The sequence below is a fragment of the Rana temporaria genome, chromosome 2 (assembly GCF_905171775.1).
Source record: "Rana temporaria chromosome 2, aRanTem1.1, whole genome shotgun sequence".
In the NCBI taxonomy this organism is placed as follows: domain Eukaryota; kingdom Metazoa; phylum Chordata; class Amphibia; order Anura; family Ranidae; genus Rana; species Rana temporaria.
The window spans coordinates 10,876,613-10,902,597 of NC_053490.1; the positions used below are offsets into that span (position 1 = coordinate 10,876,613).

Sequence of the window (25,985 nt, forward strand, 5' to 3'; positions counted from 1 at the left end):
AAAGTTTCCAGACGGAACATGCGCACTACGCTCGGCGCGGGAACGCGCCTAATTTAAATGATCCACGCCCCCTACGGGATCATTTAAATTGCGCGCGCTTACGAGAAACGCATACTATCTGAGAAGCGCACATTATCGTGCGGAGTCCCTCAAGGATCGCCTCTGTCGCCGGTGTTATTCAACATCTATCTTCGACCGCTTTTTGAAATCATCAGCAGCCAAAAACTGCTTTATCACTCATATGCAGACGACAAGCAACTGTATTTCCGCATTTGCAATAAAAAGGATCATCACCTCAATCTAGAGACGTGCCTCTCTTTGATAGAGAACTGGATGACAAAGAGTTATCTTAAACTCAATGGAGCGAAAACAGAACTTCTCCTGTTTCACGCTAAGCATACGAATCAACCTGCAACAACTTGGTTGCCCCCGCCCATTCTGGGCAAAATCATCACCCCTAGCGCCAAAGTCAAAAGTCTCGGGGTCATCTTTGACTCTCACATGACAATGGATGCACAAATAGGGTCAGTAGTCAGCGGATCTCACCATCTGCTGCGCCTACTACGCAGACTTACTCCTTTTATTCCCAAAGAAGACATAGCAGTCGTGGTGGGAGCAATTGTAAACTCCAGACTGGATTATGCAAATGCCCTTTACCTCGGACTCCCAAAGTACCAAATCGCTCGTCTGCAAGTCGTTCAAAATACGGCCGCCAGACTTGTGACTGGGAAAAAACCCTGGGAATCAATCTCACCTTCACTGAGAACCCTTCATTGGTTGCCAGTAAAAGACAGAATTGCTTTCAAAGCACTCTGTCTAACCCATAGATGTATCCATGGGAATGCTCCCCATTATCTATGCGAAAAAATAAAAGCTCATAACCCCAATCGCGTTCTGCGATCTACCGATCAAAATCTTCTTCAGATACCGAAAGTCAACTACAAATCCAAAGGAGAAAGGAGATTCGCGGTCCAGGGTCCCAGACTATGGAACGCTTTACCAACCAGCATTCGGTTGGAGGAGAACCACTTGACGTTCAGGAGAAAGATCAAAACGCATCTCTTTTGATACCAAAGGAGACAGGAACAACAAGCGCCCAGAGGCGATTAAGTTCGCATGTGTCGCGCTATATAAGTTTTCATTCATTCAGTGTCTCTCCTGTTTTAAAATGCGGCCTAGTACAAATAGATTTTACACATTGCCCCAGGTCCCGAGTTCCAAAATTTCAATGTGCCCGGTGTATCCTGTGTCTTCTTACAAATACAAAAACTATTAAAGTTTAACCACTTAAGGACCAGAAGGATTTGCCCCCTTAATGACCAGGCTATTTTTTTGCAATATGGCACTGGGTCGCTTTAACTGACAATTGTGCGGTCGTGTGATGCTGTACCCAAATAAAATGTATGTATTTTTCCCCACAAATAGAGCTTTCTTTTGGTGGTAATTGATCACCTCTGCAGTTTTTATTTTTTGTGCTATGAACAAAAAACTTTTTGCTATAATAAATTTCCAAAAAAAAAGTATAAAAATAACTAAAATTCTTCATCAGTTTAGGCCGATATGTATTTTTTTTTATTTTTATTGTATTTTTTTTTTTTTATTTTAACCACTTAAGCCCCGGACCAATATGCAGCCTAAAGACCCAAGGTGTTTTTACAGTTCGGGACTGCGTCGCTTTAACAGACAATTGCGCGGTCGTGCGACGTGGCTCCCAAACAAAATTGGCGTCCTTTTTTCCCCACAAATAGAGCTTTCTTTTGGTGGTATTTGATCACATCTGCGGTTTTTAGTTTTTGCGCTATAAACAAAAATAGAGCGACAATTTTGAAAAAAATGCAATATTTTTTACTTTTTGCTATAATAAATATCCCCCAAAAACATATATAAAAACATTTTTTTCCCTCAGTTTAGGCCGATACGTATTCTTCTACATATTTTTAGTAAAAAAAAATCACAATAAGCGTTTATCGATTGGTTTGCGCAAAATTTATAGCGTTTACAAAATAGGGGATAGTTTTATTGCATTTTTATAAATTTTTTTTTTTTTACTACTAATGGCGGCGATCAGCAATTTTTTTTGTGACTGCGACATTATGGCGGACACTTCGGACAATTTTGACACATTTTTGGGATCATTGTCATTTTCACAGCAAAAAATGCATTTAAATTGCTCTCTTTATTGTGAAAATGACAGTTGCAGTTTGGGAGTTAACCACAGGTGGCGCTGTAGGAGTTAGGGTGCACCTAGTATGTGTTTACAACTGTAGGGGGGTGTGGCTGTAGGAATGACGTCATCGATCGTGTCTTCCCTATAAAGGGAATGACGCGATCGATGCGCCGACACAGTGAAGCACGGGGAAGCCGTGTTTACACACGGCTCTCCCCGTTCTTCAGCTCCGGGGAGCGATCGCGACGGAGCGGCTATAAACAAATAGCCGCGGTCCCGGATCGCTCCCCGAGCGGACCCGACCTCCGCATGTAGCGGGGGGGGGTCCCGATCGGACCCCCCACCCGCTAATAGGCGAGGACGTACATGTACGCCCATGTGCCTGTACGTGCCATATTGTGGACGTATATGTACATGCGGGGGTCGGGAACTGGTTAAACAAAAATATTGCAATAAGCGTATATTGATTGGTTTGCCCAAAAGTAATAGTGTCTACAAAATAGGGAATATATTTATGGCATTATTCTTCTTCTTATTATAATTATTCTTATTTTATTTTTTTACTAGTAATGGCAGCGATCTATGATTTTTAGCAGGACTGCGACATTGCGGCGGAAAGATCGTACACTTTTGACACTTTTTTGGGGACCATTGACATTTATACACTGATCAGTGCTAAAAATAGCCACTGATTACTGTATAAATGTCACTGGCATTCGAGGGGTTAGGTGTTCAGAGTGATTCTAACTGTGGGGGAAGTGTAGTGACTGGAGGAGGAGAGAAACCGCTGTTTCTAATCACTAGGAACAGAAGATCGGTCTCTCCTCCCCTGACAGATCGGAGATTTGTCTGTTTACATTGACAGATCCCCATTCTGGGGTAGATTCAGGTACAGCTGCGCGCTCCTTACGGAGGCGCAGTGTACCCTTTTTACCCTGCGTCTACGCAAATTATCTGCGCTACGCTTCATTCATGAAGCAGTAGCCACGTAATTTGCATGGGCGCTCCTCAAAAATGCCCGGCGTAAGGGCGCCTAATGTAAATGATCCCGTAGGGGGCGGGAATCATTTAAATTAGGCGCGTTCCCGCGCCGAGCGAAGGGGGCATGCTCCGTCTGGAAACTTTCCCAACGTGCATTGCGGCAAATGACGTCGCAAGGACGTCATTTGCTTCAAAGTGAACGTGAATGGCGTCCAGCGCCGTTCACGATTCACTTACGCAAACAAAGTAAAATGTAAACCTCGCGACGCGGGATCGACGGGTATACGTAACATTGGCTGCCCCTGCTATTAGCAGGAGCAGCCTTACGCAAAACCCGACGTACGCAAACGACGTAAACTGCATACGCAGGGCTCGCGTAACTTTGTGAATCGGCGTTAGTATGCAATTTGCATACTATACGCTGACCACAACGGGAACGCCCCCTAGCGGCCAACGTAAGAATGCAGCCTACGATATGACTGGCATAAGAGCCTTATGCCAGTCATTTCTTAGGCTGCCGTCGGCGTAACGAGGTTCCTGAATCAGGAGCATTCGTAACGCCGGCGCAGGTAAGCAATTGCGCTGCGTAACTATGGTTACGCAGACGCAATTGCTTCTTGAATCTTCCCCCTCTGTCTCTCTGTGGAGCGATCGCGGGTGACCTGCGGACATTGTGGCCGCCGGCCACACACTTTAGACATTGGCGTTGTGCCTGCCTCCTAGAGCTCTTAAAGCGGCCGACGTACAATGGCAGCAATTAGCCCAGGAGAGCCAACCTGCCAACCTGCTGCAGTACAACTGTGGCGGCTGGACATAAGCGTCCACATGCACAATAGGTATTCATTGTGCTAAAGTGTACATATAGTCATGTCTCCAACTGCTGTGCAATCTTGAAAAGTGTACATTTGTACCATAGGGATCCATTGAGCTAGGTTATAATATTTTTTACTATTTGCTATAATAAATATGCCCAAAAAATATATAAATTTTTATTTTTTTCACCAGTTTAGGACGTATTCTTCTTACATATTTTTGGTAAAAGAAATTGCAATATGCGTTTAATAATTGGTTTGCGCAAAAGTTATAGCGTCTACAAAATAGTTTTTTTTTTTTTATCGTGACTGCGGCATTATGGTGGACACATCGGACACTTTTGACATCATTTTGGAACCATTGTCATTTTTACAGTGATCAGTGCTATAATAATGCACTGATAACTGTGTAAATGACACTGGCGCTGAAGGGGTTAAGTGTGACCTAGGGAGTTCTTCTAACTGTTAGGGGGGCATGGCTTGCTGTGACATGTCACTGATCGCTGTTCCCGATGACAGGGAACAGATGATCAGTGACATGTCACTAGGAAGAACGGAGAGATGTTGTGTTTACACTAAGGCCCCGTACACACGACCGGGTCCAGCGGACCGTTTCCGCGGATAAATCCTCTCGAGGATTTCAGCGGATTTCTCTGCGATGGAGTGTACTCACCATCGCATTGAAATCCGAGCCGAAATCCTCTGGCGATGACGTGTCGCGCCGTCGCCGCGATTATGACGTGGCGACGTGCGCGACACTGTCATATAAGGAATTCCACGCATGCGTCGAATCATTACGACGCATGCGAGGGATCCCTTCGGACGGATGGATCCGGTGAGTCTATACAGACCAGCGGATCCATCCGTTGGGATGGATTCCAGCAGATGGATTTGTTTGGCATGTCAGCAAATATCCATCTGCTGGAATCCATCCCAGGGGATAAATATCTGCGGAAACAGATCCGCTGGAGTGTACACACCATAGGATCTATCCGCTGAAACCCATTCGCTGGGATTTTTCAGCGGATGGATTCTATCGTGTGTATGGGGCCTAAGACAATTGCTCCCACAGTTGAGCCCAGCACTCCAGTGAACATGGGGGGGTAGAGCAGAAAGCCAGTGACTGCCCGTCACCAGCTCTGTGCTCACAGATCTCTGAGAACTGAGCCATCGGCAGTGTTTGATCACTCGGTTCTCCCCATACTTATTTTAATCACATCTAAAGGGATGCCTGCACTGGAACTTTCTATATTCGATCACTGCAAGTGCATCAGCTGAATAATAATGAAAGATTCACGCTTAACATAGACAAGCAACTTTTTCCTAAGAATGGCAAAAGGTAGGAATTTACAACAAAGTTTGTTAACGTTCCTGGCAATGAACATTGACCACCCAGAGGGGATTGTTTGTTTTCAACAAAGGTGGTTGCATGCACGTTAAAAATTAAAAACAAGTTTATTCTTCCCTTTTATATAGAATTGACTTTTTCTTTTTTCTTTTCTGTATAGGTGGACAGAAGAATCGATCTTGTCATATTGGTCTTTAGAATTATAACAAAGTCCCACAGAAAACGAGTCATATGGGTGTTTTAAGGGACTGAACGTCTTTATTGCAGTTCACTCGACGATTCCTACAGGGCACAAGCCATATTGGTGTTCTTAATGTCATAAATGTTTTAGATGCTCTTCAACATCTGTCCAGCTTCAGAGGACATCAGGCAAGTCGGTGTTCTGAAAGTGACAATGTCTTTACAGCCCATGTATACATAAGGAGTCATTTCAAAAGCTATTGTTTGAAATGTGACAAAAGGTTTTACCATGAAGACAAAACATATCAAACACCAGCAGGTTCACACTGTAGAGAAGCCATATCATTGTTCTGAATGTGATAAAGCTTTTTTATACAAGTCACATCTTTTCGTACACCAGAAGATTCACACTGGAGAGAAACCATTTCAGTGTTCTGAATGTGACAAAGCTTTTACATCGAACGCAGATCTGATCAGACACCAGAGGGTTCACACTGGAGAGAAGCCATATCAGTGTTCTGAATGTGACAAAACTTTTAAATTTAAGGAAGGCCTTAATGTACATGAGAGGATTCACACAGGAGAGAAACAATTTCAGTGTTCCAAATGTGAAAAATCTTTTCTACAGAAGGTACAGCTTATCCATCATGAGTGGGTTCACACTGGAGAGAAACCATATCAATGTTCTGAATGTGACAAAGCTTTTATAAGAAAATCAGGTCTTATCAGACATAAGATGATTCACACTGGTGAGAAGCCGTATGAGTGTTCTGAATGTGATAAAGCTTTCCACTTGAAGGCTAATCTTCTCTCACACCAGAAGATTCACACTGGTGAGAAGCCGTATCAGTGTTCTGAATGTGATAAAGCTTTCCACTTGAAGGCTAATCTTCTCTCACACCAGAAGATTCACACTGGTGAGAAGCCGTATCAGTGTTCTGAATGTGATAAAGCTTTTGCATTTAAGAAAAGCCTTATCCAACACCAGAGGATTCACACGGGAGAGAAGCTGTATCAGTGTTCAGAATGTGGGAAAGCTTTTGCAACCAAGCCACAGCTTATCAAACACCAGAGGATTCACACTGGAGAGAAGCCGTATCAGTGTTCTGAATGTGGTAAAGCTTTTGCACTGAAGGCAGTCCTTATCAATCACCAGAGGATTCACATTGGAGAGAAGCCATATAAATGTTCGGTATGTGGTAAAGCTTTTAGACATACTCAAAGCCTTATCACACACCAGAAAGTTCACACAGGAGAGAAGCCACATCAGTGTTCTGTATGTAACATGACCTTTGCATTGAACTCAGAGCTTACCATTCACCAGATACTTCACACTGGAGAGAGGCCATATCATTGTTCTGAATGTGATAAAGCTTTTACACATAAGTCAAAGCTTTTCAGACACCAGAAGATTCACACTGGAGAGAAGCCGTTTCAGTGTTCAGAATGCGACAAAGCTTTTCAAGTAAAATCAAGGCTTATCATGCATGAGATGATTCACACTGGAGAGAAGCCATATCAGTGTTCTGAATGTGACAAAGCTTTTCCCTGCAAGAAGGTGTTTATCAGACACCAGAGGATTCACGCAGGAGAGAAGCCTTATCAATGCTCTGAGTGTGACAAAGCTTTTACAATGCAGCCAGAATTTATCAGACACAAGATGGTTCACACTGGAGAGAAGCCTTATCAATGTTCTGAGTGTGGTAAAGAATTTGCACGTAAGGAAAGCCTTGTCCGACACCAGATAGTTCACACTGGAGAGAAGCAATTTCAATGCTCAGAATGTGATAAAGCTTTTAAACATAAGGAAAGCTTTGTTGTACACCAGAAGGCTCACAAGGGAGAGAATCCATATCGGTGTACAGAATGTGGCAAAGCTTTTACAGTGAAAAAAGATCTCATCAGACATCAAAGGACTCACACTGGAGAGAAGCCTTATGAGTGTACTGAATGTGATAAAGCTTTTAGTCAGAAGATAGGTCTTATCAGACACCAGAGGGTCCACACTGGAGAGAAGCCAGAATGAGACAAAGCTTTTACAATTAATGCAGAGGGGTAAGCCACAATATAAGTGTTGCAGGTATCTCTTTAGTTTCACACCCCATTTCATCCCACAAACTAGTGGAAAAAGCATAACCCTACTTTAAAAACTAAACTAAACTGAGCAAATCGGAATGTAATAGATTGATTCTATTGAGATTAGTGCTTATCACCATCTGCATACGCATATAAAGTCTGTGAACATTTTACCTTTTGATAATTTTTCCCATAAAAGCACCAATAACTGAACGGTGTTTCCTCACAATTCTCATATTATGCATTTTTATCCTTCACTAACTGAGTTGTGTTCCCAATTGCCTTATCATTGCCAAATCCTGAGCTCATGCAATAACAACACTCCGTACCAGAGACTAGTGGTCAAGTGGCATCTTTCCAAGCCTTTAGGCTGGATTCACTTCTATGCATTTTTAGTGCATTTTGCAGATTTGCTCTACCATCCATTTACCACGGTTTCCTATGGAACTGTTGTGCAAATCTGCAAAAAGCACTAAAAATGCATAAACGATTTGTGGGACACAGCTGATCAAATCACGACACCACATCCCATGTTAAATAGAAAAACAGATGGGACTTTTAAGGTGTCAAATTGAATAAATCACATGAACATAATAAAAGAACAAATTTTTTATTTTACAAAATTGGACATTACAAGTTTGGACAACAAAGCCATCTCAAAGAACATGATATGCTCAAGCATTTGGGATGGCTACTTTGTTGTCCAAACTTTTAATGTGCAATTTTGTAAAATAAAAAAATTGTTTTTTTTATTATGTTCATGTGATTTATTCAATTTGACACCTTAAAAGTCCCAGGGTTTGTTACCCTTCCCCCATTTTTCTGTTTTACTAAAAATGCATAGGTGTGAATCCAGCCTAATGCCTAGTACACACGAGAGGATTTATCCGCGGAAACGGTCCTCCGGATTTTGATCTCATGGTTGTACTAACCATGAGATCAAAATCCCCGCGGAATTCCCTCCGCGGTGACGTGTCGCGCCGATGATGATCATCGCGGCGACGCTGTAATATAAGGACTTCCACGCATGCGTCGAATCATTACGACGCATGCGAGGGAGGGAATCGGACGGATCAATCCGGTGAGTCTGTACAGACCACCGGATCGATCCGCTGGAGCCGATTCCAGCGGATAGATTTCTTAGCATGCTAAGAAATTTTTATGCGCTGGAAATCGGTCGGCCCGAAATATATCCGCGGATAAATATCCGCTGGATCGTACACACCAGCGGATCTATCCGCTGAAACCGATCCGCGGATCAATTTCAGCGGATCGATCCTCTCGTGTGTACGGGGCCTTAGAGTGTTAGGGGAAAGTCCTTTCCACATTCTTCTGACTGTTGAGGCATCATCAGTGATGCTTGAAGGTTACAGCTAATTCCACCTTGTCTACACCTTCTTTCAACATTCCACCCCCTCTCATGGATAATATTTTTACAGGCAGGTCTCCAGCAGGGACACCAGCCAATGAGAATTCTTTGTTCAGTGAGAAAGCAACTTCCTAAGCTGGTGTAAGCTTTCCACAGTGAGTTGATACTGTTTTTTTTTTGTGATTAGCTTGACAGTACCACTTAAACCCAGTTGGTCGCATGTCTTGCTTCAAGTCAAAAGCCTCGTACACACGATCAGATTTTCTGACAACAAATGTGTGATAGCAGGGTTGCGGGAAAATACGACCATTTGTATGCTCCATCGGACAATTGTTGTCGGATTTTCCGATAACAAATGTTTTATAGCATGCTTTAAAACTGTCCAACAAATGTCTTGTCGGATTATCCGATCGTGTGTACACAAGTACGGAAATAAATAAATCCAAAGTACATACACACATTCTCCGAACCAAGGCTAACCAGAGCACAACATTAAAGGAGTTGTAAATAAAAAAAATGTTTTGCTGAAATGACTGTTTACAGGGTATAGAGACATAATAGTCAACTGATTCCTTTTAAAAAACGATTAAAAATAGATAAAAAATCAATCATATAATGTAACTGTAGTTTCTAGTTTCGTTTTTGCATGTTGTTTCCTGCCTCTCTGCCTTACAGAGTATACAGAGCCATAGAGCAGTGATGCTTTGGAAAACGCAACTAGAAACTAGACACACAGTAATCACACCTCCTTGATTAGTGACCACAGAGAGAAAGCTCCCAGCACTGTGGTCATCAGGAAACAGACAACCAGGAAGTGTGGAGATCAGAGAAGAATTACAGCAACTAGAGAGCAAAAACCAACACTGAGGACATGAAAGCAGCACTGCATTAAGGTAAAGGAAGCTATTAAGATAACAAAAAAAAAAATTCCTTTACAAACCCTTTAACAGAAGTTGCCCAAAGGGTGGCACTAAAGAGCTGAAAAAACACGTCATTTCGTGTATGTCGGCTGAAAAAGTTCTGCCGTCTGTGTATGCATACCAAGTTCACGGCCAACGCCCTTCGCAAAAAATTGCACGGATTTGTCTGATGGAAATCCGATCGTGTGTATGAGGCTTTAGAGCAGGGATCCTCAAACTATGGCCCTCCAGCTGTTGTGGAACTACACATCCCATGAGGCATTGTAACACACTGACATTCACAGACATGACTAGGCATGATGGGAATTGTAGTTCCTGAACAACTGGAGGGCCGTAGTTTGAAGACCCATGCTTTAGAGATTCCAAAAGGTGAAGATTGCATGTCCTTCCCAAACTTATTTCTCGGTTTGCTCATCTCCATAGACTAATCACACAGTACAACTGAAATTATCTGAGCTTGCTAAGTGTATGGTCATATTCCTACAATTGGGGTTCTCTTAATTGACTCTGCATGGACAGAGCTTTTTATAGAAAGGTTTATTTGTGAAAAACAATATTTGATCCTAGAAATGTTACGATGTTGGACCCAAGGTGTAACTATAGGTAATATCAGTAACTACATAAATTCTGAAATCTATCATTAACCATTTTTGTCCCCTAGCCTTTCTCCACCTTAAACCCTTGAGTCACAGAAAGCATTTTCTTTCTTTCTTTTTTCATTTTTGACAATGTCTCAGTTCTGTGTATTATACCTTTTTAGCATCTGTAGTCTACCAACATGAATTATACTTCAGTTTTTTTGGGACAGATAGGGCATTCATTTGGTAGGAAATTTGGATACATAGGGCCAGATTCAGGTACATTTACGTTGCTCCGCGGCAGCGTAACGTATCTGATTTACGTTACACCTCCGTAAGTTTACAGCGTAAGTGCCTGATTCACAAAGCTCTCACCTGTAAACTTGCGGCGGTGTAACGTAAATCCGCTCGGCGCAAGCCCGCCTAATTCAAATGGGGCGGGCACCATTTCAATTAGGCGGGTTCCCGCGCCGAACGTACTGCGCATGCTCCGTCGGGAAAATTACCCGACGTGCATTGCGCTAAATGACGTCGCACAGACGTCATTTGTTTAGACATGAACGTAAATGGCGTCCAGCGCCATTCACGGACGACTTACGCAAACGACGTGATTTTTTAAATTTCAACGCGGGAACGACGGCCATACTTAACATTGCTTAGAACACCTAGGAGGCAGCCCTAACTTTACGACGCGTATCGCTACGGAAACAACGTAAATTTAGATCGACGGGCATTGCGGACGTTCGTGAATCGCCGTAACTAGTCATTTGCATATTCTACGCCGACCGCAATGGCCTCGCCACCTAGCGGCCGGCCTAGAATTGCATCCTAAGATCCAACAGTGTAAGTCAATTACACCTGTCGGATCTTAGGGCTATCTATGCGTAACTGATTCTATGAATCAGCGGCATAGTTAGGACGGGCGGATCACAGAGATACGACGGCGTATCTCGTATCTCTTTTGTGAATCTGGCCCATATATTTTTTTTTTCTTTGGCTTTTATAAGAAATAGTTGAAATTTCGAAAAAAAAAAATTCCTGTATGTTTTTCCAACACCGTGTTTTAGGTAATTTTATGCACCGCTAAATGTTTTTTATTTCAAAATATAATCGACAAAGTCTGCTGATTTCAAATGATATCACAATAGTGTGATTTGTATGTAATGTAGTGGAATGGTAAAGCTCAGAGTGATAGTCCACATTTTACTTTTAGGATAGCTTTATTGCTTTTTTTTTTTCCCACTCTTTATTTGCTCTTGGTGGGTCCTGGAAGTGGTCAGTGGAGACCCTTTGCATCTGTACAGCAGCAGATCACTTACAACAATGATCTATTAATGGCTGCAACCAGTATCTCTAGAGTGGATATGTTTTATACATCAAACTCTTCATAAATGGGATGGGGAATGATGAGTAAGATGACCCAGTGTACTGGAGTCATGGATCAGATAACCAGTATAATCATTGATGATATAGCAGATCTGACAACAGAAGGGACTCAAACACTTAAAGCGGAAGTAAACCCATCGATGTAACACTTAAAAAAACTGTTAACATTCTCGGCATGCTGGGAATGCTAACTGCACATTGGTTGTGCTCTCAACCAAACTGTCAAATCATCCAATGGCTGGTGTCATAACTGATCACATGTGCAGCTTCATGGCAGTTGAAGATTGAACAAAGGCCAAGATGGCAGCTTCCTTGGCTGAAAAAGATAGGAGGGTTTACTACTACTTTAAGGCCAGCCATGCACAGTTCAAATTTTGGTTGTTTCAGCAGGAACCAGCTGAGATTCAAACAGTTTAAATGTACCAAGTTAATTGATCAATTAGTCTCTTATGATTATCGCTAGCTATAGCCGCTAGAAATTTCTCACTGTCTTCTACTGGCGAGGACGGTTTCCCTGGGAGCAGACAATAGCTCGGCGCGAGGGACTCCCCTGTCTGCCCTGTCCACGTTGATGGAGGAATTGTGCGACCGATGGTTGCAGGAAAGAAATTTTAGCACCGTCTAAGATGGTGTTACAGAACTGTATGGCTGCTGACTAGCTCTCAGATGCCCAAAGTAGAGTCTACCAACTGGTATCAGAGTGTTCTGCATTAATTTCAGATCACAAGGATCTCAAATGAGGTCATCTACACAAAATAAAGGAGTTCCAACAGGCCCCTGATTTGGGATTAAGTAGGATCCATTTTCTTGGATGGGCTGAGTTGGAACTTGGTTGAATAATATGGTGGGTTTGCTTCCTAAACCTTTAGTTGCTACTATATATAACAGGTAATAGTTGCTACTATAGTTTTGATAGTAATTTAACACATTGGGGTAGATTCAGGTACATTTGCGCAGTTCTTACGGAGGCGCAGCGTACCGTTTTGCCGCTGCGCCTCCGTAAATTACCTGCGCTACGCTTGATTCACGAAGAAAGTAGCTCCGTAAATTGCGTGGGCGCTCCGGAAAAATGCCCGGCGTAAGCGCACGCAATTTAAATGATCCCATAGGGGGCGTGGATCATTTAAATTAGGCGCGTTCCCGCGCTGAACGTAGTGCGCATGCTCCGTCGGGAAACTTTCCCGACGTGCATTGCGGTAAATGACGTCGCAAGGACGTCATTTGCTTCAAAGTGAACGTGAATGGCGTCCAGCGAACAACGTAATTTTCAAATTTCGCGACGCGGGAACGACGGGTATACTTAGCATTGGCTGCGCCTGCTAATAGCAGGAGCAGCCTTACGCAGAACCCGACGAACGCAAACGACGTAAACTGCGTACGCAGGGCGCGCGCACGGTTGTGAATCGGCGTTAGTATGCAATTTGCATACTCTACGCTGACCACTACGGGAACGCCACCTAGCGGCCTGCGTAAGAATGCAGCCTACGATATGACGGCATAAGAGCCTTATGCCAGGCATATCTTAGGCTGCAGTCGGCGTATCGAGCTACCTGAATCAGGAGCATTCGATACGCCGGCGCAAGTAAGCAATTGCGCTGTAACTATGGTTACGAAGACGCAATTGCTTTTTGAATCTACCCCATTGTTGTGTCTTTTAGAGAGTTTTTTGTCTTTTTTTGCACAATGCACATTTTAGGCCTGAAGACCAGCTAAAGCCCAAATGATTAATCTGGCTGAAAGAAGACACAAGTCCATCCAGTTCAACCCACAGAAAAACAAAAAATAAAAATACCAAAACACACACAAATAGAAAACCTCCCTATATTTCCACAATTGATTTTTTTTGCCTTCCACAATTGAGGAAGGCAAAAAAAATCCCCCTATAAAGCATGATCCCAATTTGCTCCAGCAGGGGAACAATTCCTTCTTGACCCCTCCCCCCGCCAAGAGGCAATCGGATATTCTATGGATCAACTTTACCTATAAATGTCAGTACCCAGTTATATTATGTACATTTAGGAAAGAATCCCAGACTTTTTTTTTAAAAAAGCAATCTACTGAGCTGGCCAGAACCAGCTCGATGTTATGGTGGGAATTTTTTCAGAACTCATCTTGTTTAATTATGCTTTAAAAATTTAAAGATGGAAGCTAATTGGATGCCTTAGGCCGCGTACACACGGTCGGTCAAAACCAATGGAAACGGACTGAAGGACCTTTTCATCAGTCCAAACCGATCGTGTGTGGGCCCCATCGGTCCGTTATCCTTCGGTCTAAAAATGTTGAACTTGCTTTAAAATTCAACCGATGGACGCCTAACCGATCGGTCTAAACCGATGGTTAGTACGCAGGACCATCGGTTCAAAGTCCACGCATGCTGAGACTAAATGAGGGGACGGGAGCGCTCGTTTTTGTAAAACTTGCGTTCGTAATGGAGATGGCACATTCGGCACGCTGCAACGGACTGAAAAGCACGAATTGTCTCTCACCAAACTTTCACTAACACGCAGTAACACGGAATCAGCAAAAGCAGAAGCAAGGGTGGCGCCAAAGGCTTTGGCCTTCCCCTTTATAGTGACGTCGTACGTGGTTTACGTGTCCGCGTTCTGAACCGAACGCTTCTTTAACCTATGGTGTGTAGGCACATCAGACCAGCAGTCAGCTTCATCTGTGAACCGATGAAACGGTCCTTCAGTCCGTTCTCATCGGATGGACTGATCGTGTGTACAGGGCTTTACACACCTGATCCAGATTCTGGTTTTGTACAGGCGCCCTTCACGATCAGGGGACACTACGTGGCGGCATATACAGGGAGTGCAGAATTATTAGGCAAGTTGTATTTTTGAGGATTAATTTTATTATTGAACAACAACCATGTTCTCAATGAACCCAAAAAACTCATTAATATCAAAGCTGAATATTTTTGGAAGTAGTTTTTAGTTTGTTTTTAGTTTTAGCTATTTTCGGGGGATATCTGTGTGTGCAGGTGACTATTACTGTGCATAATTATTAGGCAACTTAACAAAAAAAAAAAAATATATACCCATTTCAATTATTTATTTTTACCAGTGAAACCAATATAACATCTCAACATTCACAAATATACATTTCTGACATTCAAAAACAAAACAAAAACAAATCAGTGACCAATATAGCCACCTTTCTTTGCAAGGACACTCAAAAGCCTGCCATCCATGGATTCTGTCAGTGTTTTGATCTGTTCACCATCAACATTGCGTGCAGCAGCAACCACAGCCTCCCAGACACTGTTCAGAGAGGTGTACTGTTTTCCCTCCTTGTAAATCTCACATTTGATGATGGACCACAGGTTCTCAATGGGGTTCAGATCAGGTGAACAAGGAGGCCATGTCATTAGTTTTTCTTCTTTTATACCCTTTCTTGCCAGCCACGCTGTGGAGTACTTGGACGCGTGTGATGGAGCATTGTCCTGCATGAAAATCATGTTTTTCTTGAAGGATGCAGACTTCTTCCTGTACCACTGCTTGAAGAAGGTGTCTTCCAGAAACTGGCAGTAGGACTGGGAGTTGAGCTTGACTCCATCCTCAACCCGAAAAGGCCCCACAAGCTCATCTTTGATGATACCAGCCCAAACCAGTACTCCACCTCCACCTTGCTGGCGTCTGAGTCGGACTGGAGCTCTCTGCCCTTTACCAATCCAGCCACGGGCCCATCCATCTGGCCCATCAAGACTCACTCTCATTTCATCAGTCCATAAAACCTTAGAAAAATCATTCTTGAGATATGTCTTGACGTTTCAGCTTGTGTCTCTTGTCCAGTGGTCGTCGTCTTTCAGCCTTTCTTACCTTGGCCATGTCTCTGAGTATTGCACACCTTGTGCTTTTGGGCACTCCAGTGATGTTGCAGCTCTGAAATATGGCCAAACTGGTGGCAAGTGGCATCTTGGCAGCTGCACGCTTGACTTTTCTCAGTTCATGGGCAGTTATTTTGCGCCTTGGTTTTTCCACACGCTTCTTGCGACCCTGTTGACTATTTTGAATGAAACGCTTGATTGTTCGATGATCACGCTTCAGAAGCTTTGCAATTTTAAGAGTGCTGCATCCCTCTGCAAGATATCTCACTATTTTTGACTTTTCTGAGCCTGTCAAGTCCTTCTTTTGACCCATTTTGCCAAAGGAAAGGAAGTTGACTAATAATTATGCACACCTGATATAGGGTGTTGATGTCATTAGACCACACACCTTCTCATTACAGAGATGCACATCACCTAATATGCTTAATTGGTAGTAGGCTTTCGGGCCTATACAGCTTGGAGTAAGACAACATGCATAAAGAGGATGATGTGGTCAAAATACTCATTTGCCTAATAATTCTGCACTCCCTGTATATGTATCGAGCTTCCAAGGACCCGTTTACCTTTGAATCCACCCTTAAGTGGACTAATAATTTCGAACCAGCGCTCTGCTATTCAGGGTTATCCCCCTATCCACTGCTGGTTGGCCTAACAATATAGCCACTGTTCCTTGACCAGCCCTGTGCCCCCTGGGAATAGTTTTCTCTGCTTACCAGCACATGACCGTCCCGTTGCTTATTATTACAATTTAGTTTAAACGATAATATTCCCCTAACTGGCCAATGTGTGTTTCTTTAAACCACGACTAATGCTAGGTTAAAATAGACTGATTGTTGTCTACTCCCAACGCGGTTAACCCTATTAATATGTCTATGCTCCTGAGGAAGCGTTATTTGTAACGCGTAACATGTAGAGCGAGCCCTCCTTTCCTCTGGACCCACCGCCTGGTTACACATCGCACAGTTAACTTCAAATCATACTCTGTTTCGATTTTTTTTTTTATGATAGAATTGTATTATGGTTGTGATAACCTGTGCGGACCAGTTAATCATTTAATTTCTTTGATTTCATATTTGTAACTGTTTTTTACGACATTTCCATAAAATAAATATATCTAGTTTCTTATATCTATTGTGTGCCTTTTAAAGTTCAAAACTATTAGGGCCAGATTCACAAAAGAGATACGACGGCGTATCTGCTGATACGCCGTCGTATCTCTGTTTCTATCTATGCGACTGATTCATAGAATCAGTTATGCATAGATAGGCAGAAGATCCCGCGTCGAAATTTAAAAAATAACGTCGTTTGCGTAAGCCATCCGGGAATACGGAATTACGCTACGCACGTCGCCGTTTGAAAAAATGACCAAAGAAATTGGGTAATGTACTGCGTTTGTGCACACTAAACTTGGTGGGTTTGAGAAAACATTTGCACTGATGTAGGAAAAAGAGAACATGTTCTCTTTTTCTCATCGAGTTCCACAACAGTTTTCTCGATGAAAAACATACACACGACCGTTTTCCTCGGCAAAAATGGTCTGCCACCAAGTTTCTTGATGGATTCTGTCGAGGAAAACGGTCGCGTGTATGAGGCCTAAAGTGTCAGGCCCCGTACACACGACAGAGTTTCTCGGCAGAATTCACCGAGAAACTCGGTCAAAACCCGGATTCTGCCGAGAAACTCTGTCGTCTGTACAGTTTTGGCTCGATGGAGCCGCCGAGGAGCTCGACGAGAAAATAGAGAACATGTTCTCTATTTTCTCGTTGTTCTATGGGAGAAGGCGGCCCGCCGAGCTCCTCGGCGGCTTCATCCCAGAACTCGACGAGGAACTCGACGTGCTTGGCACGTCGAGTTCCTCGGCCGTGTGTACGGGGCCTCAGAGAATTTGTTAGGAGTTTTCAGGCTGATGACAGGAATGGTTCAGGAAAGAGCTAAGGGACTTGGCTCACTGAAGAGAGATAACAAAATACCGCACATATATGTGCCCAGCTCAAATTTCATGAATCGGGTTTACATACACTTTAACTTTATTGCTACCACAGAAGTGCCCATTATGATATAATATTGCTGACCACAGGTCCTGTTTAACCACTTAAGCCCCGGACCAATATGCTGCTAAATGCCCAAAGGCGTTTTTACAATTCGGCACTGCGTCGCTTTAACAGACAATTGCGCGCTCGTGCGACGTGGCTCCCAAACAAAATTGGCGTCCTTTTTCCCCCACAAATAGAGCTTTCTTTTGGTGGTATTTGATCACCTCTGCGGTTTTTATTTTTTGCGATATAAACAAAAATAGAGCGACAATTTTGAAAAAAATGCAATATTTTTTACTTTTTGCTATAATAAATATCCCCCAAAAACATATATAACAATTTTTGTTTTCCTCAGTTTAGGCCGATACGTATTCTTCTACCTATTTTTGGTAAAAAAAATCGCAATAGGCGTTTATCGATTGGTCTGCGCAAAATTTATAGCGTTTACAAAATAGGGGATATTTTTATTGCATTTTTATAAAAAAAAATTTTTTTACTACTAATGGCGGCGATCAGCGATTTTTTTCATGACTGCGACATTATGGCGGACCCTTCGGACAATTTTGACACATTTTTGGGACCATTGTAATTTTCACAGCAAAAAATGCATTTAAATTGCATTCTTTATTGTGAAAATGACAGTTGCAGTTTGGGAGTTAACCACAGGGGGCGCTGAACGTGTTAGGCTTCACCTAGTGTGTGTTTACAACAGTAGGGGGGTGTGGCTGTAGTAGTGACGTCATTGATTGTGTCTCCCCTATAAAGGGGATTACACGATCGATGCGCCGCCACAGTGAAGCACGGGGAAGCCGTGTTTACATACGGCTCTCCCCGTTCTTCAGCTCCGGAGCGATCGCGACGGAGCGGCTATAAACGACGCGCCGTCGTCCAGGATCACTCCCCGAGGGAATCCGCCCGCCGCATGCAGCGGGCGGGGGTCCCGATCGGACCCCCGACCCGCGGAAAGGCAAGGACGTATATATACGTCCTTCTGCCTGTCCGTGCCATTTTGCGGACGTAAATAGTCGTGCGGCGGGGGTTAAGGAGATACAATAGGTCTAATAGACCCCTACTGTTGCCTCTGGACCCCCCAAAAACTATGGTCAAGTACAAATTATGCTCAATCGGCTCCTTCCCTGGCCACAGCAGCTGGGGACTAATAATGCTGAACCCAGAGTAATGTCCTAAATGGGTTTGGCTGGTAGTCCTGAGGAGAGGGTCATATGTTAATCGGTTTCCTAGCATAGATAATATAAATGCTATGAATATATCCTTGAATTATAAACAATAGATTTTTTTGTTTGTTTTTTTTCTTCTGTTGTTAAAATGCTTGATATATTGTGTGTGTGTGTGTTTTAATAAACTTGGATTACATTTTCACTGCACAACACTGTGGTCTGGTTTCTTCTACAACACATCCATCCACAACGTCATATTTAAAGCGGGGTTCCCATCACATTTTTCAAATTTAAAAAATATCTGCTTTCATCTCTCGTTCTATATGTCTCTATCGTGTCACTTACTATTTAAAAATGTTCCGCTGAGTTATTCTAAAGGAACACTTTATATCTTGGTCTGCAGAACAGTCTCATTTTGCTTGTGGGCATTGTGAAGCCCACAAAGCAGTTGCTTCCGGGAATAGTGGGGATGACGCATCAGAACTAAACACCCGTCCCGCGATTCTTGCACAGGGGAGGCGCACGGCATCACGTGTCCTCATATTCCAGGAGCATTAGCGACGAGAGGAGCTGAGGGAGCGGACGTCAGGATCCTCGGTGAATAGGAAGGCAGATTTCGTTGGACCGCATAGCAACAGGCAACAGACTTTTTCAGGTCTTAGGCCCCATACACACGAGAGAATTTATCCGCGAATACGGTCCAGCGGACCGTTTCCGCGTATAAATCCTCTCGAGGATTTCAGCAGATTTTAATGCGATGGAGTGTACTCACCATCGCATTGAAATCCGCGCTGAAATCCTCTGGCGATGACGTGTCGCGCCGTCGCCGCGATTATGACGCAGCGACGTGCGCGACGCTGTCATATAAGGAATTCCACGCATGCGTCGAATCATTACGACGCATGCGGGGGATCCCTTCGGACGGATGGATCCTGTGAGTCTATACAGACCAGCGGATCCATCCGTTGGGATGGATTCCAGCAGATGGATTTGTTTGGCATGTCAGCAAATATTCGATCTGCTGGAATCCATCCCATTGGAGAAATATCCGCGGAAACAGATCCGCTGGAGTGTACACACCATAGGATCTATCCGCTGAAACCCATCTGCTGGGATTTTTCAGCGGATGGATTCTATGGTGTGTACGGGGCCTAAGGCCTTGTACACACGACCGGATTATCCGATGAAAACGGTCCGCCGGACCGTTTCCATCGGACATATCTGCTGCCGGATTTTGGTCTGATGGTTGTACACACCATCAGACCAAAATCCCAGCGGAAAACATACGCGGTGACGTGTCGCGACGTGGCCGCGCCGTCGCCGCGACGATGACGCGCGCGACCCTGGAAGGTAAATACTTCCACGCATGCATCGAATCACTTCGACGCATTCGAGGGATGGCGGTCGGTCGGACAAGTCCGGTGAGTCTGTACAGACGTATCTCAGATACACTACGCCGCGTAACTTAGAACGGCAGGTCCCGTATTCAGAAACAACTTGCGGCGGCATAGTGTATCTGACACGGCGTAAGCCCGCCTAATTGAAAATAGGCTGGTAGGGGGCGTGTTGTATGCTAAATAGTCGTGACCCCCACATAATTGATGTTACTAACGAACGGAGCATGCGCCATCCATGAAAGTATCCCAGTGCGCATGCTCCAAATTACGCCGCAAATAGTCATTGCTTTAGACGTGAACGTAACTTACGCACAGCCCTATTCGCTTACATCCATACTTAACATTGGCTACGCCTCATATAGCAGGGGTAACTTTACTCTGGAAAAAGCCTTACGTAAATCAATGCGCCGGGCGGACGTACGTTTCTGAATCGGCGTATCTCGCTAATTTGCATATTCGACACGGAAATCAACAGAATTGCCACCTAGCGGCCAGCGTAAATATGCACCCTAATATACGACGGCGTAGGAGACTCTGAGTTACGACGGCGTATCTGGAGATACGCCGTCGTAACTTCTTTCTGAATCCGGGCCTACCTCTGGCCTTCCCTTTTAGTCTTGCACAGTTGTATCGGCTCTTCTTTTGTACTGAAATGGCTTACTCTGATTTCACTGCACACTGAACTTCTCCACAAGGTGCCCTAGAAGCTGCAGCAAGTCAGATTGAACCCACCCTTATTTCGTGGCTGGAGGAAGTCCAGCATCATCTAGCCTCTTTCTCCCCAACATGACTGTCCCTGGCACACCCATAAAGTATGGCCGCCGTTCCCGCCGCGAGATTCGAAATTTTAACGTCGTTTGCGTAAGTCGTCCGTGAATCGGGATTTACGTAGTTTACATCCACGTCTAAATCAATAGGCCCGTGCGGCGTACGTAACCGCAATGCACACTGGGAAATGTAGTCGCCCGGCGCATGCGCAGTGACAAAAAAACGTAAAAAACGTAAGGGTCAAGCCTCATTACCATACAACACGCCCCCCTCCAACCCATTTGAATTAGGCGCCCTTACGCCCGCCCGCTTTAAGCTACGCCGCCTTATATTAGCAGGCAAGTACATTGAGAATCATGTACTTGCCTCGCTAACTTACGGCGGCGTAGCTTAAATTCCTTAAGCTACACCGCCGCAAAGTTAGGTCATTGTACCTGAATCTACCTACTAGTGTGGTATAAATGGCCCCCCCAAGAGATCGTCTACCTCTTCTAACGAGAGCTTGTAATGGGATGGCTTTCTGGAATCCCCTTCCAGAGCCTCCGATTCTTGGGAACTGGAGACTGCACTGTCTGGCTCCTCCTCTGCCTCTTCTCTGGGGGCAACTGGAGGGTCTGCACTAGTGCTTGTGTTTTTGGCAACACTGCCTGGAAGAGGAGCAGTCTGAAGCTGCGGGATCTGAAACGCTTCAAAGAAGGTTTTAAAGCATTCGAAAGGTACTAGATAGTTCTTTTACGGATGCCGCTAGTCCACTGCCCTGTTCAGTGGAGTGTTCCTGTACTAGTTTTCCCCAGGAGTCCCTAAGGCTCCATTCACATCTAGGCAGACAAATTCGCTGCGTTTTGTCCCGCGAATTGCGGCGACAAATAACGGCGTTTCGTACCGCGATTTGCAGCGACAAAACGCCGCGATTGTCCGCCTAGATGTGCCCCAAGATTGCCCCTCTATGGAGATGGTTCCCATCTCCTATGCCGAACGCCGAAAGCCGCCTGAAAAAAAGGTCCGGGACCTTTTTTCAGGCGGTAGGCGTTTGGCGTGGAGATGGGAACCATCTCCATAGAGGGCAATGTTAAATCATCCCTCTGGCGGCAGCGGCGTCACACTACAGGCGACAAAACGCCTAGGTGTGAATGGGGGCTTAGTGTAGCTACATGAAGGGCACCTACTCTTATGCCGCGTACAGACGGTCGTTTTTTGCGATGGAAAAAAAACGACGTTTTATGTGATGTAAAAAACAACGTTTTTGAAACTTCATTTTCAAAAACGACGTAGCATACAGACCATCGTTTTTTCACAATGCTCTAGCAAAGCGAGGTTACGTTTCACCACTTTTTTCCATTGAAGCTCACTTCATAACTAACTTCTGGGCATGCGCGGGTTTAAAAACGTCGTTTTATACGTCGTTTTTTGCTACACACGGTCAATTTCTGTGGAACAAAAACGACACAAAAAATTCGAGCATGTTCGAATTTTTTTTTGGTCGTTTTTTTGAAGACATAAAACGACGTTTTGCCCACACACGATCATTTTAAATGACGTTTTTTAAAACGTCGGGTTTTTTTTCATCACAAAAAACGACCGTCTGTACGCGCCATTAGAGCTATGGGGAGGTCTGGGCTTGTCTGTTTTGTTCTGAAAGACATAAGAAAAACACCCCGCAGGCATTAACATTCACATCCCTCTCCCCTGCAAAATAAAATGCAGGTGCGTAGCCTTTACCATGGGGGCTTGCCTCCCCAGGAGCCCCATGACCTTCCCTCTGACACCGGAGGGACCCTTTCCCTACCCCCCTTAATCCCATGCCACTATGAGGGAACGGGGGGCAGGGGGTGGCTTCTGGTAAGGGGAGTTCCACCCTAGGTTCCCCTTACCTTGGCGTGGCTGGAGCTGGCCTCTGCTGGAGCAGCACAAGCTCCAGTGGCGACACCAGAATGTCGGACGCAGAAGAAAGGGACCAGACCCTTTCTTCTGCGTCCGACATTCTGGTGTCGCCACTGGAACTTATGCTGTCTCTACAGCATCTGCAGCTCTTCTCCAGCCCATGCCTGGCTCCTTTTCAAAGTCCACGGCCCGGAAACCAGAAGCCACGGCAAAACCGGAAGTGCTCGCCTGTTCTGCCGGACATGACGTCACCCGGCTCTGTGCTGTCCTAGAACCCGGTGCCAGTTTAAACACAGGGCTTCACTGCCATAGCTGGCTTCCATGCTGTCCAGGACTCGCTGATGCGCCATGCACTTCCTCTATACCGCACTCGTTATCTGAAAAAGGAGCCCCCCCCGACCTATACCTGCTCTCAGGGATGTGGGGGTGGGGCGATCTTTCATCAGGTAGGTTTACCTGGCTTTGCCCAAAGAGCCTCTGTTATTTCCTTGTAGGTCTCTTTTGCCTGAGCCTCCCTGGCTTGGTTTCCCCATGGTGTCTCCCCTCTGGAGGAAACACAAATAACTGAGGAGCCAACAGGGGAGGAGGAAATTTATAGAAGGCTGGCGCGGGGCATCCTACAGAGGGGAGGAACCAAGGTCTCTTGTGGCTGTCCTGAAAGACGATTAGGTGAAAATATAGCTTTGATTGCTTTGTCTGAGCCTACCTTAACCGATTCCCGCCCACAGAATAGTCAACTTGCCGGTGATAAGGTGAATGGAGTGGCAACCTCAGCCTGGACTCCGACCAGGCCACACCCCCAACGTGTTTCACTCCACCTCCAGAGCTTAGTCATGTGGACTGCTCCAGCAGGCTGAGAGTACCCAAGGTGATTGATTTATCAACTTGGGTACATCCAGCCTGTCAGATTTTACATGCAATGGCTACAGCCACTAGCAATAATCACTGCAGGGACTTAACCCCCCCCCCCCCCAATCACAGAGAGAACACAATAGCTCCACAGGAGGGATTTCCCCATCAACACTGACTGGGTTGATGGTGGAATTGAGTGATGTTCTTTTCTGCAACCCGCTCTTTTTATGGCTGGTTTAACTCTCCAACAATTTTAGGACCATTCTGTGACTCTCCCTCCCTATTCCATAGCCAGCACCTTATCTTACCAATAGGAATGGGCCAACCCAGCCCCCCCCCCCCCAGGTCGGTTCACAGCAGAACTCCTGAACAGGGGAAAATTCTGCCCCAAACAGCAAACCCCATTGAAGTCTATGGGAGCCGAACAGAAAAAATAAAAAAAGTGCAGAATTTGAAGGTGTATGTGCAAGTAATTGGCCATAAAAGTGGTATGGGGGTCCGAGTATTTTTGTATTTATTTTTTGTAAAAAAAAAAGATTTTTTGTAAAAACGGTAGTTTTTTTTCCAGGAGCATGATGCTTAAAGTGCAACAATAGAAAATGAAAAATGTATTTAAACATAGTGCCTGGGGGTCCCCTTAGTCTGCCTGTAAAGTGGCGCATCTTTAGCATATATAGAACATGCTGCGAAAAAAATGAAGTTTCTAAATAAAAAACAAAAAAGTCAAATCGCATTTAAATTGACTCGCGGTTACAATTGCCGGTACCCAGCTATTGGAGAAAGAAAAAAACTTCACGGCATCCCCCCAGTCCATACCAGACCCGAAGGATTTTAAGGGGAATCCCACACCAAAATTTTAAGAAAAGGCGTAGGGTCCCCCCGAAATCCATACCAGACCCTTATCCAAGCATGCAGCCTGGCTGGTCAGGAAAGGGGGGGAGCAAGCGCCCCCCCCCCAAACTATACCAGGTCACATGCCCTCAACATGGGGGGGTGCTTTTGGGCTTTGCCCAATCGGGGCACATAATGCACTGTGCAGCACATTGCAGGGCATTTGGTGGGACGAACGCCCTGCAAATTCAGATGTTCTCCGTACAGGGCTAACTGCCAATGCTCGGGCTGAACCGTTCACCCAACACTATTTATCAACTATCCCAAATGAATATCGTTGTGTATATGTTGGTGTCCCTCCCCTCTGAAGTTGTATTGTTTGAGTTAATAAGTTCTGTTGCGACTGAGAAGAAGGAAGCTCTGTGGGAACTTTTGTGTGTGAAGGAGGTAGGTGACCTGTGTGTGTGAAGGAGGTAGGTGACCTGTGTGTGTGAAGGAGGTAGGTGGTCTGTGTGTGTGTGGGGGGGTAGGTGATCTGTGTGGGGGGGTAGGTGATCTGTGTGTGTGGGGGGGGGGGTAGGTGATCTGCGTGTGTGTGATTAGGTGATCTGTGTGTGGGGGGTAGGTGATCTGTGTGTGTGAAGGAGGTAGGTGATCTGTGTGTGTGTGGGGGGGGGGTAGCAATCTGTGTGTGTGTGTGGGGGGGGGTAGGTGATCTGTGTGTGGTGTGATTAGGTGATCTGTGTGTGGGGAGGTAGGTGATTTGTGTGTGTATGTGTGTGGGGGGGGGGGGGGGGTAGGTAATCTCTGTGTGTGTGGGGGGGGGTAGGTAATCTGTGTATGTGTGTGAAGGGGGGTAGGTGATTTGTGTGTGTGTGGGGGGGGGTAGGTAATCTGTGTGTGTGTTGTGTGGGGGGTAGGTGATTTGTGTTGTAATTCTTCTCTCTTGGGACATCCGATACACAAAGTTCAACATGATCCATTTTTTTCTTCAGTGTGTCGGTGTGAACTGAAGCCAGCTCCCTGTACTTCCCTTGCCCCTTAGTGACCCCACATTGCCCCTCCATAGTCCCCCATTCTTACCCCAATCTCTCTGGATTATTGTTTTCTTCAGCCACTTGTCTGTCCCTGGCTGCAGCTACCTGTGAGACGAGGAGGGGGTGGGGGTGTCCTCAGTGCCACCATTTTCTTGTAGCTCAGAGAGGCGGAGAACTGTCCTCCATTTTCTTGTAGTGCAGAGAGGGGGAGGGGGGTCTCCTCCATTTTCTTGGAGCTCAGAGAGGGAGAGGGGCTGTCCTCCATTTTCTTGTAGCTCAGGGATCCGATCTTCCTGTAATGACACGATGACTTCTCATTGTTTAGAAGAAATGTCTCCATTGATAGAGATCTTCCTCCTTTT

General features: G+C 45.0%; 2 protein-coding genes across 2 annotated transcripts in view; both read left to right on the forward strand.

Annotated features, from left to right (window-relative positions):
• Positions 1-5,472: 5,472 nt before the first annotated feature.
• On the forward strand, positions 5,473-8,161 carry LOC120928814 (zinc finger protein 268-like). Its single transcript, XM_040339826.1, has one exon. The coding sequence runs from the start codon at positions 5,778-5,780 to the stop codon at positions 7,512-7,514; it is 1,737 nt and encodes a 578-aa protein (XP_040195760.1). The 5' UTR covers positions 5,473-5,777; the 3' UTR covers positions 7,515-8,161.
• A 14,792-nt stretch (positions 8,162-22,953) lies between these two features.
• The window catches only part of RNF169 (ring finger protein 169), a 12,212-nt gene continuing 9,180 nt past the window's right edge, over positions 22,954-25,985 (forward strand). The window contains exon 1 of the mRNA XM_040339254.1: positions 22,954-23,111. Coding sequence (XP_040195188.1) covers positions 22,954-23,111 — 158 coding nt within the window. The remainder of the gene's footprint in view (positions 23,112-25,985) is intronic.